A 16,620-nucleotide genomic window follows, 5' to 3' on the forward strand; every position below is an offset into this window, starting at 1 on the left:
TAAGTAGAACGGTCTTTATTGGGTGTTAAGGGAGTATTTGCATCATGAGTCTTTTAACTGACAAACGTCTTTCTTTACTTAAGATAAGAGTTATATTAGATATTGCTAAGACAAACAAAAGCACTTGACCTAAATCTGTCAAACAGAGAGTACGGCATGGGTGGTGCCTAGGTGGTGCCAGTGGAATGTTTGTAACCTTTGTCGAATTCTCACAGCCCCAAAACTCCTTCCTTTCCATGTCATCAAACTCTACGGGCTCATTCACAACGTCCTGCTATAGTCTCAAATACAACTGAGTATCATCTCTCATCCTCTACGAGTGCAAAATGCAAAGGTAGTCCAATAGCCTTTTTTAATCCATCGGGGCATTGGGATGTTTTATGTATCTACTGTGTCTAATATCCACATTACAATACATTATAAGGTGAAAATTCCTAATGGCAATTTACTCGTAAATTGTATGACAACTTAAAAATCTAGTTACATTAGCACAAAAGCACCAGACTGGACCCTTCTTTCCTACTATTTTCCGCCCCACTTCCTCCTTCCTGTCCCTGTCCTACATGTTAATGCTGATGACCCCCAGGCTTCATCACAACTCTCCCATGTCAACCATAGCAGACATCAAGCCAACCAAAGCACTCCTGCTTTCAGACTAAAACATGCAGATTAGTAGGTAGCATGCAGCATACATACTGTACCTTAGGCTGTCTGGCAACTACATACAAGATTACACTGCATTCTGTTGTACCTTTTTTATGTAGCTTAAATTACAGACAGAACAAAGTAACCTTGCTTCAGAACATTATGCCTTTAATTTATTTCAAACTACCAACATTATAAAAAAAACTCATGAACCAAGCATTATACATATATACAATAACAGTACTTTGCATCATTCAAGATAAAGACTTTTTTATTTGATACCATTACATTCACAAATATGGTACAAACATTAGGCCATCACAGTGCCCCCTGAAACGCAAATGCGTAAGCAAACATTATTTACAAACCTTTACAGCTCTGGCAACAAAATGGTTGCTCAATGGAAGAGTCCTTATTTGTAGAGCATTCATAAACAACACAGCAAAAATCAGTGGGCACATACCAGTGTAAAGATTATCCCAGTTGCAATACGCTTATGATAAGTATAATCTAATCCTGTACATGTATTATTAGATGTAATCAGCTGCTGTGTCATAAAAGTTCATGATCGTGATGCGAAGGCCACCTTCACCCTCTGCCTAGTCTGCCCTGCATCGCGGAACCTCTGCACGACATCGATCTCTGCCCGCAGGTCGTTCCAGCGCTCCTGCATCCTCGCAATGCGGTCCTTCTGTCGGGATAAACGGTCTCGCAACAGGGCATCACATCTGGAGGAAAGGGACAAGAAAATACTGAAGCTTGTCAAAAAAGACAACAAGGTCCTCTACATTATCACCAATAATGAAACACTTCAAAATGCTGCTAGCCAAGATATTACAAAATTGACAGTTTCTCCAGTATCAAAAACCATATCACTGTTGTCAGTGGCCTTGAGACAAACAAACCTACAGAATGATTTCATTATCGTCTAATGACTGAAATGCTGCATGTCATTCCTTAATAAGATGCACGTAACCTGCATGTACCTAGGAACAGGTAAGATACTAGCATTACCTTTTATTGACAGGGACATGTGTGATGAAAGGGCGGGGCTCTGACTGTCTCCTCCAATAGCTGTCGAGCGTGGGGAAGGAGCGGAGCTGGTACACGAACATGGAGCTGCTGCCACTCCCAGGGACGTACTCCTCACCTGCATCCAGCAGGGAACCTGGCACAAACATGGACAGGAGAAATGAATATCAGTATCCTCTGGTCTAAAATGCTTTGTGAAATTTTCTTATTGGTCAATTAGATAACTCAGTCTCAACATTGTTGTAGCATTTTGTAAAAATATGTATGAGCGTGTCATCTATCTATAATCTCAAGAATGGCTTCAAATGGGAGGGATGTAAAAATTATTTTCATAAATTCATATATTCCCCAAACCCCACATATAATACACAATATATTAAGAATGGTAAAAATTCACTGCCAACCATAGGCTTGCTCTTCTATACAAGCAATTACATGCAGGACAGTGAGCTATTGCATGAAAATTTAAGTCCACAAGTCACCTTTGGCATAGAACATCTGCCCGTCTGCCCCAAATGTACAGCATGGCTCCCAGGGGGAGGACAGGTAGTGGGTGGAAGGGAGGCCGATCTCACACAACACGTGGTTCTTCAGTACATCGTACATCAGCATCTGCCCATTCCTACGAACACACAGCACCTACAGACAACACATGCGTTCCCAAGATTGTCTTAAGTTAATGCTTGAGAAAGAAATGGTGTCTCATAAAACAGGAACTGCAACTGTCAAGACTCAAGTAGTTTAATTCTTTCTCCATCTATAGCCCAGATTTTCTGTTCCTATCACAAAGACAGACAAGAGCAATTAATGGGGCTTTGATCAACCCTTTCTTTGTTCCATGCTATATAATTTGGATATAATCTGTATGTTACCAGCTATGAAACCTGAATGAATAATTCCTCACCACCTGTGGGATGGCAGGGATAACCTGTACTGTGGTGAACCTTTCCGTGTCAGTGCTGGAGCTGCAGGGGAACAGAACGAGAAGTCAACGTGTGGAATGACCACATTTTTAGTATCTGAGCAGTTAACAACTCATTGGCACCCTTTATGTGCTGAAGGTATAAAACTGACTATAGGACAAGTGTGCAGAATTTTCCCCACCTGTCTAGTATAGTGACAGGTTCCATGTCTTCCTCCCCATGCCCACACCTGACCACAAACAGCGCTCCATCACTGCAGCCTGCCATGACCGCTGCTGAGGTAGGTGTGTCGTAAGGAGGGTGGGAGGGGGGCTTGTTGGGCAGCACGGCTGGGTTCAGGAAGCTCAGGTAGGTCACGCTGGCCTGGGTCTTCAGTTTCTTCACACACCTCTGCAAACCTGTAGTCATATGTACAGTAATAAATACTCAGTTGTTAGGACAAAATCAGAGATGGCAGACTTCACACCCTGCAAAAACACACACACAGTCAGGCACACAAACAAAGTTACATTCTTCACCCCAAGAGAGTGAAGGGCTGTTATGGGTGTGTCGGCATGTGTTTCTATAGGGAGCGACATCTGCCATCTCTCATTTCATCTGGTTATTGATCCAGCTTCCATAGAAGACTGGCCTCTAAAATTATAGTCCACCCATTGCAATTTGGAACCCTGATTTGCACACACTTCCGATGGAAAGTTGTAACTGACACATTTATACTTATCATTTTTATAAATTCATATACAGTTGTAGTCAAAATTACTGACCTAGATATTTGTCCCAAACTGTGAGGGAGCCGTCCACCAGTCCCAAAGCCACCAGGGATGTGTCTGAGCTGACAGCACTGGCCGTGATGGTGCAGGTGTTGGGCCATACCAGGTCTGGCTTGTGCTCAATGTCTACAAATAACATCAACATGAGGTGTCTTTTAGGTCAAATGCCACTTGATAAAAATACGCATGCACAGTAATCATACACATGTAGGAGGAAATGTAAGATTTCATCAAAGTACTGTGTATAGTCCTTGGCAGTTCCCAAATCTTTACAGATTTTAGGCTAATGTTTATCATACTTAATACTTGAGTCTCATGTGTTGGCTGCTTTTTATCTATATGCTTAACTTATGTGCAAAAATGTTCTGTGAGATCCAAGAGAATTTAAGGTTTGATATTAGAAAAATTGTTTTGCTACTTGAGAATAGGCTAGGGTACAGAATATTCAATACAACCTGTGATTAAAAAAATCTGCCAAGCAACAACTATTGCAGTTATACACAGGTGCATGCACATGTGAGGACTACTGCACATAGTTGAAGCAGGTGATAAGGTGTTTTTTCCAGCTGTAGCTGATGCATAGGTGCATGTGCATGCACACAACTACAGTACAACAACCAAACGCACATGATACTATCTTCTTGGTTTCCTCTCCCCCAACAAATGTGACCACTTTACCCTTTTGAGTCACCTGCTGCCTGTTTTCCCCTCCAGGGTCTGGAACTTTACATTTATCAATGTTATGTATATATTGTGCTATTAATCCACTTGCATTAAGGCATCGGAAAAAATGCTGTGTTCCTGACTACCCAACCAATCCTAGCAAACACACCTGCCAACACTTACCCTTTTTGGGGAGGCTGGCGGGGGCATGTAAATATTCAATCTAATATCTGAGTGATGAAAATGATGTAGAATCATTTTGCAACATGATTTAATGTTTCTGTTGCATAAGAATGAGTGATACAAACACACCCATCAATCTAGGCATCTAGTTGACACCCTGTAATGTTAACCCCAATTTCTGCAGTACTGTAGTCAGAACACATCATTATTTTCCTAGATCCAATCAAACAATGTTTGGAGAACAGCATGTACAACAGGAGATAAATTAAAAATCAAAATAATTCCCTTTTAGATGAAAATGAGAAAAAGAAAGAAATCAAAAACAAGGTTGTACACAATGTTGTACACAGAACAAGAATGATGACAAATCTCAGCTGGTACACTTTACCTTTGCCAGTCTTGAGGAGTGAGTAGAGAGCCAGGTTGTTGGAGCCGCTCCAGCGGACACACAGGGAGTTGACCTGTCCAGCCTGAGCCAGGTTATCCAGGCCTGCAGGCAGCATCTGTCCTCCTAGCAGGAAGTGGAAGGTTGGAGTCCTGTGGGAACAATAATGCCATCAATCCAGTCTGTTTACAGTAGCCAATCATACGTGGATGTCACCTGCAAAATAAACATCATCCATGCCTTGGTGAAGGTGAGGTAAGAGGTTTTGTCTGTTGTGATGTTTATTTGGTATACTACATTATCAATGTATGGAGCCTTGTTTAGTGCTGATCTCAATCTTGGTTTTTGATAAGCTCCATACAGACATACGATGGAGCATCTGCTCACCTACTGACATCCTCCTCCTCCTGCGGCAAATGGCGCACCTGTTGTTCGTGCACGACGTTGAAGACGGTCTTCCTCTGGTTCAGATGTTCCGCCAGCAGCACGTGGTTACCTCCCGTACCGATCACGTCACCCATGTCCACAGCCTTGTACGCGTCGTACGCACTCTTAGCACTGCTGCCTGTGTTATGTACATGTAACATCTTTAATACTCCTACACTCGCCATGCTTCCTTACTTTCATCAATTATTTGGTCCTTTATAAGGGCCTTAATCAACATCTTAATCCTCCAAAAGGTGTCTCCTAACGTTGCCTTTGGTTTTTAAAACACATAAGAGCATTGCAGTTATTTTACCATTCTCTGCTTTATTTAGTAATTATTACATACTGGTAATACTGGGGTTCATCTGAGTTAACAGTACACACCTGTCAGTTCAGGTGAGTTAACAGTACACACCTGTCAGTTCAGGTGAGTTAGCAGTACACACCAGTGTGTTCAGGTGAGTGAACCTGTGTGTTCAGGTGAGTTAACAGTACACACCTGTCAGTTCAGGTGAGTGACCAGTATCCACCAGTGAGTGCAGGTGAGTTAACAGTACACACCTGTGAGTTCAGGTGAGTTAACAGTACACACCTGTCAGTTCAGGTGAGTTAACAGTACACACCTGTGAGTTCAGGTGAGTTAACAGTACACACCTGTCAGTTTGGGTGAGTTAACAGTACACACCTGTGAGTTCAGGTGAGTTAACAGTACACACCTGTCAGTTCGGTAGGTGGGCGTACTCTGAGAACCATCTGGGTTGGAGAGAACTTGATGTCGGGCCCTGCCAGCATGCTGCCCTGCCCTACGGACGGGGTCTGCCTGGGTACCTCGGAGGTGGGGGTTCCTGCACCACTCTTCCTGCCCTCCTCCCCCTCGGTAACCTGCCCTTCAGATGTCTCAGGGGCTGCTTCTCCGTATGTGGACTGGTCCTGCAAGGGGAGAAACATTGCAGCTAATGGTAAGTTTCAGGTATAACACATACAATGTATTAAGTGTGGAAAATGAGGGAAGAAATATCCTATTTTGGCCTGAACAATGAAATAAATGTTTCTCCAGAAACCATTTGGCTGAGAAGAAACAAACCCAAAGGCTATACAGTGCAAGTGATCATCTCTATATAAGGATCACCTGACCAAGGTGACCAACATTTTGTGGTCCCTTGAATAGTTTTTCCTATTGACATCAAGAATCCTATCAAGAATCCTGTCTATAGTGAATACTTATCCACATAAATCCGGTATAAATGGTCCCCTGGGTGGCCTTCTTGGGCAGTTTTGACTGTGCACTAGTAAGAGACTGAGGAGTTGTGATTACCAGAGAAGCAGCATAAGCAGCCTTGAGTGCCTGTGCCTGAGCCTGCTCCAACTCTCTCAGCCAGCTGTCCCTCGGCAGACGGTGAACCTCCAACCACACATCTTTCTCCTTGTCTGGAAAACACAGGACAACTTTTACATGTCTGCATTATTTGAAATGCATTTTCTTCTACAGTAGTTCTACTATGTGATGAGGAGAGGGGGGGGGGCTGGTGTCTAAAGTTCACTGTTGAAACAAAGGTATGGTCCAATTACAAAACACAATTTCAGTGTTATCATTTCACAGTAAGAGTTCATGGGGAAATGTTATCAGTATCAGTGCTCATCTAACATCCATACAAAAAACTCACTCTCAAGGGCAACTCCCACGTAGTCTCCTTCAGTTGACAGCTCACTCTTCACTGTAATAGTGCCCTCCTACAGGAAACAGAACAACAAGGTTCAGACTACATGGACTATAGCTGTGTGTTTATTAATACAGTCTAACTTGGTTGGGCAATCTTTCACAGGCAACCACCTCCAGTCACAAGCCACATTAGGCCCATCTATTTTTACAGTAACATAGTTAACCCACCCTGTCATGAACAACCACCTGTCTTCAGCAACCATTTTTCCTCAGTTTCTTTGACTGGCTGTTGAATTCAGGTTTGACTGCAAATGACTAGATGCAAATTGCAAATATGTAACTGTCTACAATACCATGCCTTTACCAAACCTCAAAAAGAGATAAAACAGGGACAAACCTGCTCGTTGAGCTGCTTGATGAAGTAGAACCTCTCGTTAGAGAACAGCAGCAGACGGGAGGCACCTGTGAGTTGGTAAAACAAGTATTAGTAGCACATAGTGTATGGCACACTGTTGTAAAAAACATAATATATAATGCTCTGCAGAACAAAATGCTCATTATAAGTGAGGTACATGGATTCATTAATAGCTTAATCAGGTTGAAATGTCATTGTAAAATAAGGTTCTTAATTACACTAACTTTAAACAAGTTTAACTTGGTCAGCATTCTGTCACCTTGCAGCAAGGATTAGCAGAGTTCCTTAGACCCTGAGAAAGGTGACTGTCAGTTATCATGGTGTTGGCCAGGTGAAAGTTAGTTGTGTAATAAATACCATATTTTCAAAGAAGGTTCTTGTGTTGGGTCATGTTGCATTGCGTTCTGTTGTATTAAATTGTTTTGTGTAGTTTAGAGTTTTGTTGTTTTGTGTTGCATTCTGCTGCATTCTGCTGCATTCTGCTGCATTGTGTTGGGGACCACATAGAAATCCACAAGTCTCTGATGCAGACAAGACATACTGTAAATGCAGAAACTTTTGCGGTGGTTTAATGTTCACGGTTTTCGCGGTGGCTGCTTCACTGTGAACTTAGAACCACTGTGAACATTTTTCCATGGCAGTAAGAGAATACAGTGCATGGTGCTACCGCGAACTTAAACCCACTGCGAAAAGTCTTTTTTCCCGCTACCGCAAAATTAAATCCCCGCAAACTTAAATGCATTTACAGTTCATTCATGTAGACTATCCTCATGACCTCACAACTCACCCATGTCATCCACAGTGGACAGCAGGTACATCTGCACCCCTACCAGGCTGACCTTCAGACTGGTGACCTCTACAGTCTCCTCCCACACAGCCAGGGTCACCTGACTTACAGCATCGAAGGCTGCCAGGCCGGTCGGCAGGCCAACAAAGATGTACCGTCCATCCACACTGTGGGCCATGCAGTGGGTCTTACCGTGCTCCTTAGTGGGAAATATCACATGTGGTTAGATGTCTTACCTATAGTTCCATCAGCAACTGATCATCATTAGCAAGTTTAAAAGATTCCATGAGTTACTTTGGCACCTGGAAAATGAGTCACTTTGATATCTAGAGTCATATATAAATTTGCATTTGAAGAGTGTGGTGAGACGTATGTGGGAGAAACGGAAAGATCGCTAGGGGAACGGACTACCAAACACCAAAAGTCCCTAGATCGCCTGGACGGCAAATCCGCGATTAGCCAACACCACCTCCAATCACGTCACTTGGTCACTACCAAGCCCATCTCGGACAACATAGACATTATTGACTTAGAAGCACGCAATGCACATAGAAAGATTAAGGAGGCCATCCATATTCAACTAGAGGCTGCGAAGTTGAACCGGACTGAGGGTTGGGAGCTGCCCAAGTGCTACCTACCCCTTCTCCGCAAGGAGGCGGGGGGAGGGGGCAGATGATCCACGCAAGCCTGACCTAGTTTCGTGTTCTCTCGCGAGAACTGAGATTAGGTCATTCCCCTGACGACGATGTACTGATAGACATCGAAAATTTGGGAGGTATGTAATGTACCTTTTCAAAAACAGTCATTGATTGATGAAAATTGCTGATCAGGACAGTCTGGCACCAGGTCCAGGAGGGTCAACCCTAACCCTGGACTATGAACCATATCATACCTGCATCTGGACAGGACACTCGTACAGCGGAGGTCGAACCCTGCTGCCGTCCTGCATGCGTGCCTCCTCACGCTCACTGACGATGTCCCACACATCCTCCAGTAGTTGGAACAGCACCTTGTGAGGCAGGAGAGGGGTGTGTGTGAGTGTGAGTGTTTATCTATATGTTCGACTTTTTGATGGGCTTTGGGAACAGGGTGTTTTTTTTTCCCGCTCAGCAAATCAGTTCTATTGCAACTGGCTTTTTGTGGTTGCACCTTGAATGTAGACTTGTTCTCTTTGAAATGTGCCAAATGCTGTTGCCAGCCTTTACGACTTGATATGGAGCCAATACCACTGCTTTTCCACTTTTTCACATTGGTCGGATTTCAGTGAGAACGCCCTTGTACGGAAAAATTACCAACGCTCTGTACCATAAGCTATCAAATGAAAAACAAGTGAACCTTGTCTATCATGCGGAAGGGCTGCGGTAACGGGTCGTACAACTGCTCGGGGTCCGTCAGGAACTCTTCTTCATCACTGTCCCTGGAGCTGAGGGAGGGAGGGGGGATATCCAACCCGCCCTTCCGTATAAAAACCGGCATTTTCTCAGCAAAATTTCAGAAAACAGCCCCAAATTTAATTTGTGTTGAAAGCCCGTATGTTAAAAGATACCAGGCTCCAAAATCTTGAACGTCAGCTGCTAGGAGAAGCTTTGAGTGCGAACTGAAAATAAACCACTCTTCGGGACATGAATTATTTCGGATAATCCGCCATCTTTGCAACCAAGGCGACAGTATACAGTGCAAGTCACGTGAGTAAAAATCATTGACCCTTTCTTTTGGATTTATCAACACTAAAAAAAGTTATAATTATGCATGTGAGCATTTTTTTTGTGCTTTGAATGGAAAGGATGCTGTGTGAATACTTGAAAAGACGTAAATTATGACTTGTAGGCCATCACCATGACATTTCTCGCGAGATTTAAAACGTGAGCAGCTGCTGATAAGATGCATGTCAGTATTACTGCAATGCAAGCTTGAATCGCTAGGAAGCGTTAATGAGCGGCTAGTTACATGGCTAACAACTAAAAGCTAAAGTGGCAGTTTGCCGTTTAACATTTGAAAATCATTCACTTTGTTAAAACGTTCTCTAGTCTTATTTCAGATTATCGATATCGTATTTTGAGCATTCTCAGTTTGCCTAATAAAACTCCCAGTTTATAATTTCCCTATTATAAAGTGAATTGACCTCGCATTATAAAGTAGGTTTACGGACTAGTCTGACTTTATATCCGATATCCTCTACAGCTATCAAACCATCTGTCGTCATAGCATTGCATAATGATTTACATCACACCGGTGACAGCGTTTCTGTATCAAACTATTGCTTGACTCGCATTTTGCCTAATCTCCAGGAAGATTTACCAGTGACATAAGATAGTATCAAGGCTGACCAAAGAGTAAAGCGGCCGAAGGGAATCAGTCGGCCTCTTGCCGGAGATTATATTTGCCCCCCTCGGCCTTCCTTATTTGATTCTCGCTGGATACATTAGTTAAGTCTGATTGGACCAATAACATGTCTTAGCAAAGACAATTGGTTTATGTGAGAGTGCGTCACGGTACGGGTAAAGGTTGACTGAAGAGTTTCACGATCGAGCACGCTGTAGGTACAATAAACATCGTGTGTTTCAAATCAAGGCTGGCGATAACGTTATGACGTAATTAAGACCGGTAATACAAGAAGGCGTTTCAGAATGATCATGTTTGTTTCAGTGTCATCATTTCCAGGAATACATTGGGAAAATTTGGCCCTTTATCAACAGATCCCTGTCAACTTGGCCCAACACCCTATTCACTATTCACTTTCAGATATCGGCGACGCCCTAGCTGGTCAACTCAGCCAGGCAGGGCTGAGGTTAGGGTAAGGCAGTTAGGGTTTAGGGTGTTGGAACAAGTTGGTTGTGATTAGCCATGGGCTGATGAGTTGGTAAACGGCTGAAGCGTCCGACACTGTCCAGAAGAGAATGTAACCGACCCTTACAACTTGACAGCCTCAGCTCCTTACCGCAGTACAGTGCGTGCGTATAATGTACTGTGGAAAAGCCACCCTGAAGTTGTGACGACTACATGTAGCACTTACAATCGTTAATGTAAATCCTTGATAGTGCGGAACGAGTGGAGTGCTTTTAATGCATCGATCGCACAGAGACCTCGTTTCTTGGAAAGAGTCCCCAAATCCGCTCTAAAGGTTTAGGGAACGAGACAATGTTAATAGTATAGAAAACCTCTTTTAATGAATGAATGAAGACCTTTATTGTACAATTTTGCCCAACCGGGCTAAGTAATACTTAACACTAGATATATATCAATTGTTCGCTGCTGAATGACAACTGGAAATCAGTTTAGGGGCTAAAGTCAGAAAGCAATTTGCCAAGGACCAGAAGCATTGCTTCTGGCAGCGTGTGTGCTGCAAGCAACAGCTTTATGAGGTAAATATGTCTAGTCAAGGCATTGCGTTTCGTAGAACTACTTAGAACTAGCTGTGGGAGTAACATATTGCCACGGTTGGTTGACTGCCAAAAACTAGGAATGAGTTTAACAATGAGTATGCTTCGATAAGACAAGGCCAGTCCTTAGAGGGAGATTTCATCTTTAACAACACTGACAACATAAGTTCCAATGGCCCATGGCATATTGAAGGCTATTGAACCCGTGGCCCATAGCATATGAAAGAAACCTTTGAAATCGGGATTGATATTCCACCCCCACCAAAAAGCGCTATCGCTCTTTGCAGCACGACGGCGAGCGTCTGCAAAGGGTGGAATATAAAAGGGTATAACGAGTATAACGTTATGTGCACAAAATTGAAGAAAAAACTTCGAGGCCAGGACCTTGCCTTGCCACCTAAGTGCTCCAGAGCCAGATACTCTGCCAGAAAAAAATCTGTTGGGGCGAAGTCAATGACGGTCCATGATCCCCTTTTAAGTCTGCGCACCATCCTTTGTAGTTGCCACTGGCTCTTCTATTTCGATTGCTTACCTCGAAATGACAGTCAGCGGTAACAACGGAAGATAGTATCCAGTCTAGAGCCGTTTACCATGTCGTTTGGAATTATGGGCGCCCCTCTAAAATTAACAGGAAGTACAAAAACATACACATCAGAATGATCAGATGAAACGAGCCACCACCTACTGCTGTTCCCCTTCAGGGTGATTTTGACCTTTCGTTGTTTTTCCTTCGAATTTTGGTTCATCTAAGGACAACGCTGGAAATCCTTCTCATGGGCGTCATTAGTACGTGTTCAGACCATTTCATCCCACGGTTCCTAAGTACGTAGATATTTGTGAATCCTACGCAGCTATTCTGAAGGCTATCAAGTTAAAGTAAAAACAACGCCTGTGGATAGAAAGGTCGAAATAGACTTAATGGTGTGTCAAGAAGATATTCGCAACCACCGTTTCCTCTCACCTAGCCTTGCTTAAATATGAAATTGTTTTCAGGGCTCTCTGACCTTTACTTTTGAGCCCGGTGGAAGTTTAAGGACCTGGTGCCTTAACATACACGCAAAGGAATAATAAGAAACGCCCACGTGCAGACGTCTGGCGCTGTCAACGTCGTAAGATATGCAAGTCACGTTTCTTACGTCTTAAGATGGAGGAAAGAGGATGTGCTGCTTGGCAGGGGGGATCTACTTATATGATAAGTCTGTCGAAGTACATATCTCCTAAACTGATTATATAATATCACAGCCTAGTTAACAGGCTGTTGTTGGTTGAAGCCAGGTGAATCTCTAAACAGATGTACACGTTGAAAGGCAAAATCGTCTAGCATTGGGCCTTCGGATCTATACTTTCTTAGTTCATGGATACTGTCCATGACTGCTAAAAGAATGAAAAAAATGACGCAATGTCTCCAAGACCGAAGAACAAGAGACAAGAAAAGTTACAACACCATCTATTCCTATGGAGAGACATATCAGTACTGGTGTACATGAGATATTGGTTCAGCACCAAGGACAGGACAGGACGTTATGTTACGCGGTGATATACGGTCTGCTTACCACAGGACTGGGCTGTAGTGTAACAATGCAAGAAACGAGTCGACAAACCCTTGGTACGCCTTCTATATATTATTAATTTGATTATACCAAAAGGTGGGAAGTCTTAGGTACCTTTAAGATTTGGTTTTAGCCTCGATCTGAAACAGTTCCCAGGAAAGGCGAGATATAGATTATGGGGGATGGAGTGATATCGCTGAAAGTTGTTGTCGTTTCTTGTTCTATTCTCACTACCTACGCTAACTAACTAGTGGGCTGAATCTTGGTTACAGGTGACTTTCCCATTGTTCGTGTCAAGCGGGCAAACCCTCACTTCCCCGTGCTGCCTGTTTCGTCAGAAAGTGCCCACCTTTGTGTCCCAGTGGATAGCCACTCTGACGACAGAAACGGAGCTGAAGCGGCGACTGAAGCGGCGGCACCGCGGAGCTACTAATTGCTTTTCCCATTGACGTCAGAGACTTGAAAACTTGAGAAGACATCCATTATGTTTAAGAACGCCGAAGATCTTGGCCAAGGCAGAGGCCAAAGTAAGCAACATTTCAGCTGCGAAACCGGCTTTCTATTGTGAGCCAAGCACGAGTCGTAAAGTGTCGCTGGTACCATGAAATCTTAAATGACAAATTTACTCCTACGTGGTTGAGTAGGACCCAACATATGGATGTGATCACCACTGACATCCTGGCTTCGTCTGGAGGAGGAACATGGAAAGAAATGGAGAAATCTAGTTAGATAAACACCTTGTATGTTCATACTATAGTTCTTGTATGTATGGAAACTATCGATTTTGCCTCATTGAACATGTTTTCTTGCTGCATCCATGATCTGTGTGGGTGTGTACAGAAGAAGGTCGGGAAGTGTAGAATGCCGGGACATCGCATATTCACAAGCAAGGTGAGAATGTTCCACTTCGCTCCTCCGTTGACGTCATCCTGTTCAATTTGGCGCCCGGATGTTGGTGACCCGAGGAGCACTGACGACACCTCAGAACCTTCAAGACGTGCGCAAGGAGACAGCCAAGGAGGTGCGACACAGGATCAAACAGATGGAAGAAAAAAAAGCCTTGCGATTCTTTTTTTTCGTCTTGGAAGAACTTTGATGAGTCTGTAATGCAAAACACAACATTAGTAACATACGTTTACAACAGAGGGTTGTAACACACCCGGTTTAAGATATGCGCATTTTGTATGGAACTAAAACATTATAATCATAACGGTTTTGGAATGACTTGGGCCAAAACGTCGATAAATGTTTTTTTTTTTTAAATAATGAGGATGTTCTAGAAAGTAATGAGGAGAGCTGCTATTCCTATTAAAGATTGAGAAGTCGGTTACCAAGATCGAATTTAAGACAAACAAAACTTGACTTTGATAAAACGCCCATGGCCTTCCCCTCGACAGCCTTCCATTTGCTGGGTTATTACTTGATAAATTAGTAGGCGCCCATTCGGCGCACGGCCGGCGGAGTGAGGGCCGCCCCCGCACGGAGCCCGTGTGAGCCTGCATGCCGTGCCAGCAGTTCCCATCGACCCTAGCGGTCAGATCTAACGAACCACGGGGCTCAGCGGTGATGAACTTGCCGATTGACCGTATTGATTTTACAGGAACACAAAACTCATCAAGAGATAAGACATTGTTGAGGCGGTACGACTAGAGTGAAAAGTCGACGTAAGTCCAGGGAGTTAAATGCAGTGAACGCAAAAAAAGAGAGGTCAGTCACCGTTGCTGGTGATAGAACATATGTAGAATACGCCCGAGGCGTGGGACACAATATGTCTTTTCTGAAATGATATAGACCGTAACCTGCGAATGTAGTCATCTTGTAAGACTTGTAACGTAACGATAAGGCCTCGGTGTCGTCTTGCTCCCAGCAGAATGCAGTGACGTAATCTTGTTCAAAGAAAGCCTGTCACTTGGCCTGAAGCAAGATTCCCCCAGCTAGCATTTAATTGGTCCATGTGCTTGTTAGCATCTTAACCACCCAGTCAGACTATCGTCCAATAAAGTGATAACATCTGAATAAAGAGACGTCTTTCACACGAATTGTCACAGGTATAGGCTTGCGCTTTGAATGACGTCATGCTTTAGTTTATTGTACAAGTCAAATATGGTGGACAGAGCTATTTCACGATCTCAAATAAAAGCTATCAGTTGTCTATATGGCAGTTCTATGGAATCTGAAATGAAAGGTACGTGTAAAAAATGCGATGGCATAGTTATTCTTTTTATATGATGGTCCAGGACCAACATATGTGTTGTAAATTGTGCAACATTCACTGTTCTCATCGCAAACCGTCATGCATTACCAGGTGACGTATTCACAAAAATGTTCAATTCAATGCTCGAAGACCGAATATTATCTAGCATTAGTGTTAACTCCCTTTTCGAACCTGCCCTAATGAGCCTAGAAAGCAACAAAAACGTTAAGTAGCCCATAAAACGTACACGCCCACCTACCTACAATGTCATCTCCAAATGACATTATATATGGCCGACACATTCGTCGATACTTGGGAAGTGGCAACGGCAAGAGGCCTTCGCCGCCCACATGCAGGCTTTTTCTTCTTACATTAGCCCGTACTTATTCTTTTCGTCCGCTCAAGGCCATGGTCAATGGGACTGTAATAGTGTCCATAAGGCACCTGTTGTACAACTCCTACGGGTTCTAATGAGGCTCTAGATCCTTCGTTAATAACAAGCTGGTTTTCAGAGAGGAACTTGTGGAGTGGTGTGCTGTGTTTCCTTTCTGTGCTTTTTTTTCTTTAGGACATTAATATTCTTGGTCAGGTTGAGACCCGGAATATGCCAATGGAATGACATCAGTAAGCCAGATGTGCATGTTCTCTGTCGTTAATGATTACCGTGTGACGAGAATTGCACCCTAAAGTCATCTAGGGAATTGTACAAGAAAGGCCGATTGCAAAGTCTTTAAAATCTGGTACAATACCTTGTAGTGCAATATATGAAGAAATATATTTTAATGTCTGTGTCTATATTGGTGTCTAGGCAATTTTACCCAGTGTTGCAATCCACGGATACTGCAAAGTTACCATGGCCGCAACTGCATGAATCAAGCAGCGTGTTGCTCAGGCCAAATAACAAGCAACAAGTCTGTTGCGTTGCATGCCCGGTAAATCGTCAAACCAGGTGTGAGTTTAAGTTTATTTTGATCCACAATTAGCCTCATCAGAGGCTATTCTTCCTGTGGTCATACAGGAAGAATAGGTAGGTTTGTACAAGTTACATGAAGTTTTGTTAGGTTTGTACAAGTTACATGATTTGCTTGCTCCACTCATAGCGGGATGAACCCCAACTCTTGGTTCTGAGGCCTGAGGCGTGGCTATACCCCCCCCCCCCCACACACACACACACACAACCCTCTTTCCCCCTGCCCAAACACATGACCTCACTTGAACGTTCTATTCGACGGACGTCCCTATAGCTGGCTGAACTAGGTACGCATTCATATCGGACTCGATTGAGGAAATTATTATGTACTCTTTCCCAAGGGTACAATATCAGGGCCTGCCGGCGATTCAACCTCAGTACCTCCATGTTCCAAAATCCCTAACCACAAGGGTGCTGTGCTACCTGTAGATTATCTACAGAAAGACACCGTGATTTGCCAACTTACAGGAACTAGAACGGCATCAGATTACCTGCTGGATCGGAGAATCATAAAGAACTTTCCTTTGAAGGTTATACGAGGCCACTGTAAACCCCTTATTTTATTATCAATGGTACGCCCCGCCACCCACGACATGCTGTATGTATATATATGGCCCCGCCCAGCAACCAAAGTCCA

General features: G+C 43.5%; 1 protein-coding gene across 1 annotated transcript; it reads right to left on the bottom strand.

The window, feature by feature from the left end:
• LOC118409468 (WD repeat-containing protein 93-like) lies at positions 1-9,580 on the bottom strand. The gene is made up of 15 exons (XM_035810508.1): positions 9,225-9,580; positions 8,782-8,898; positions 7,890-8,088; positions 7,085-7,149; positions 6,692-6,758; positions 6,343-6,455; positions 5,744-5,957; positions 4,989-5,166; positions 4,605-4,753; positions 3,365-3,496; positions 2,782-2,998; positions 2,582-2,642; positions 2,160-2,316; positions 1,660-1,813; positions 1-1,373 (listed from the first exon to the last, which is right to left on the bottom strand). Exons 1-15 carry the CDS (start codon positions 9,363-9,365, stop codon positions 1,208-1,210), a joined length of 2,130 nt encoding a protein of 709 aa, XP_035666401.1. The 5' UTR covers positions 9,366-9,580; the 3' UTR covers positions 1-1,207.
• Between the last annotated feature and the right edge of the window lie 7,040 nt (positions 9,581-16,620).

The sequence above is a fragment of the Branchiostoma floridae genome, chromosome 2 (genome assembly GCF_000003815.2).
Source record: "Branchiostoma floridae strain S238N-H82 chromosome 2, Bfl_VNyyK, whole genome shotgun sequence".
NCBI lineage: Eukaryota > Metazoa > Chordata > Leptocardii > Amphioxiformes > Branchiostomatidae > Branchiostoma > Branchiostoma floridae.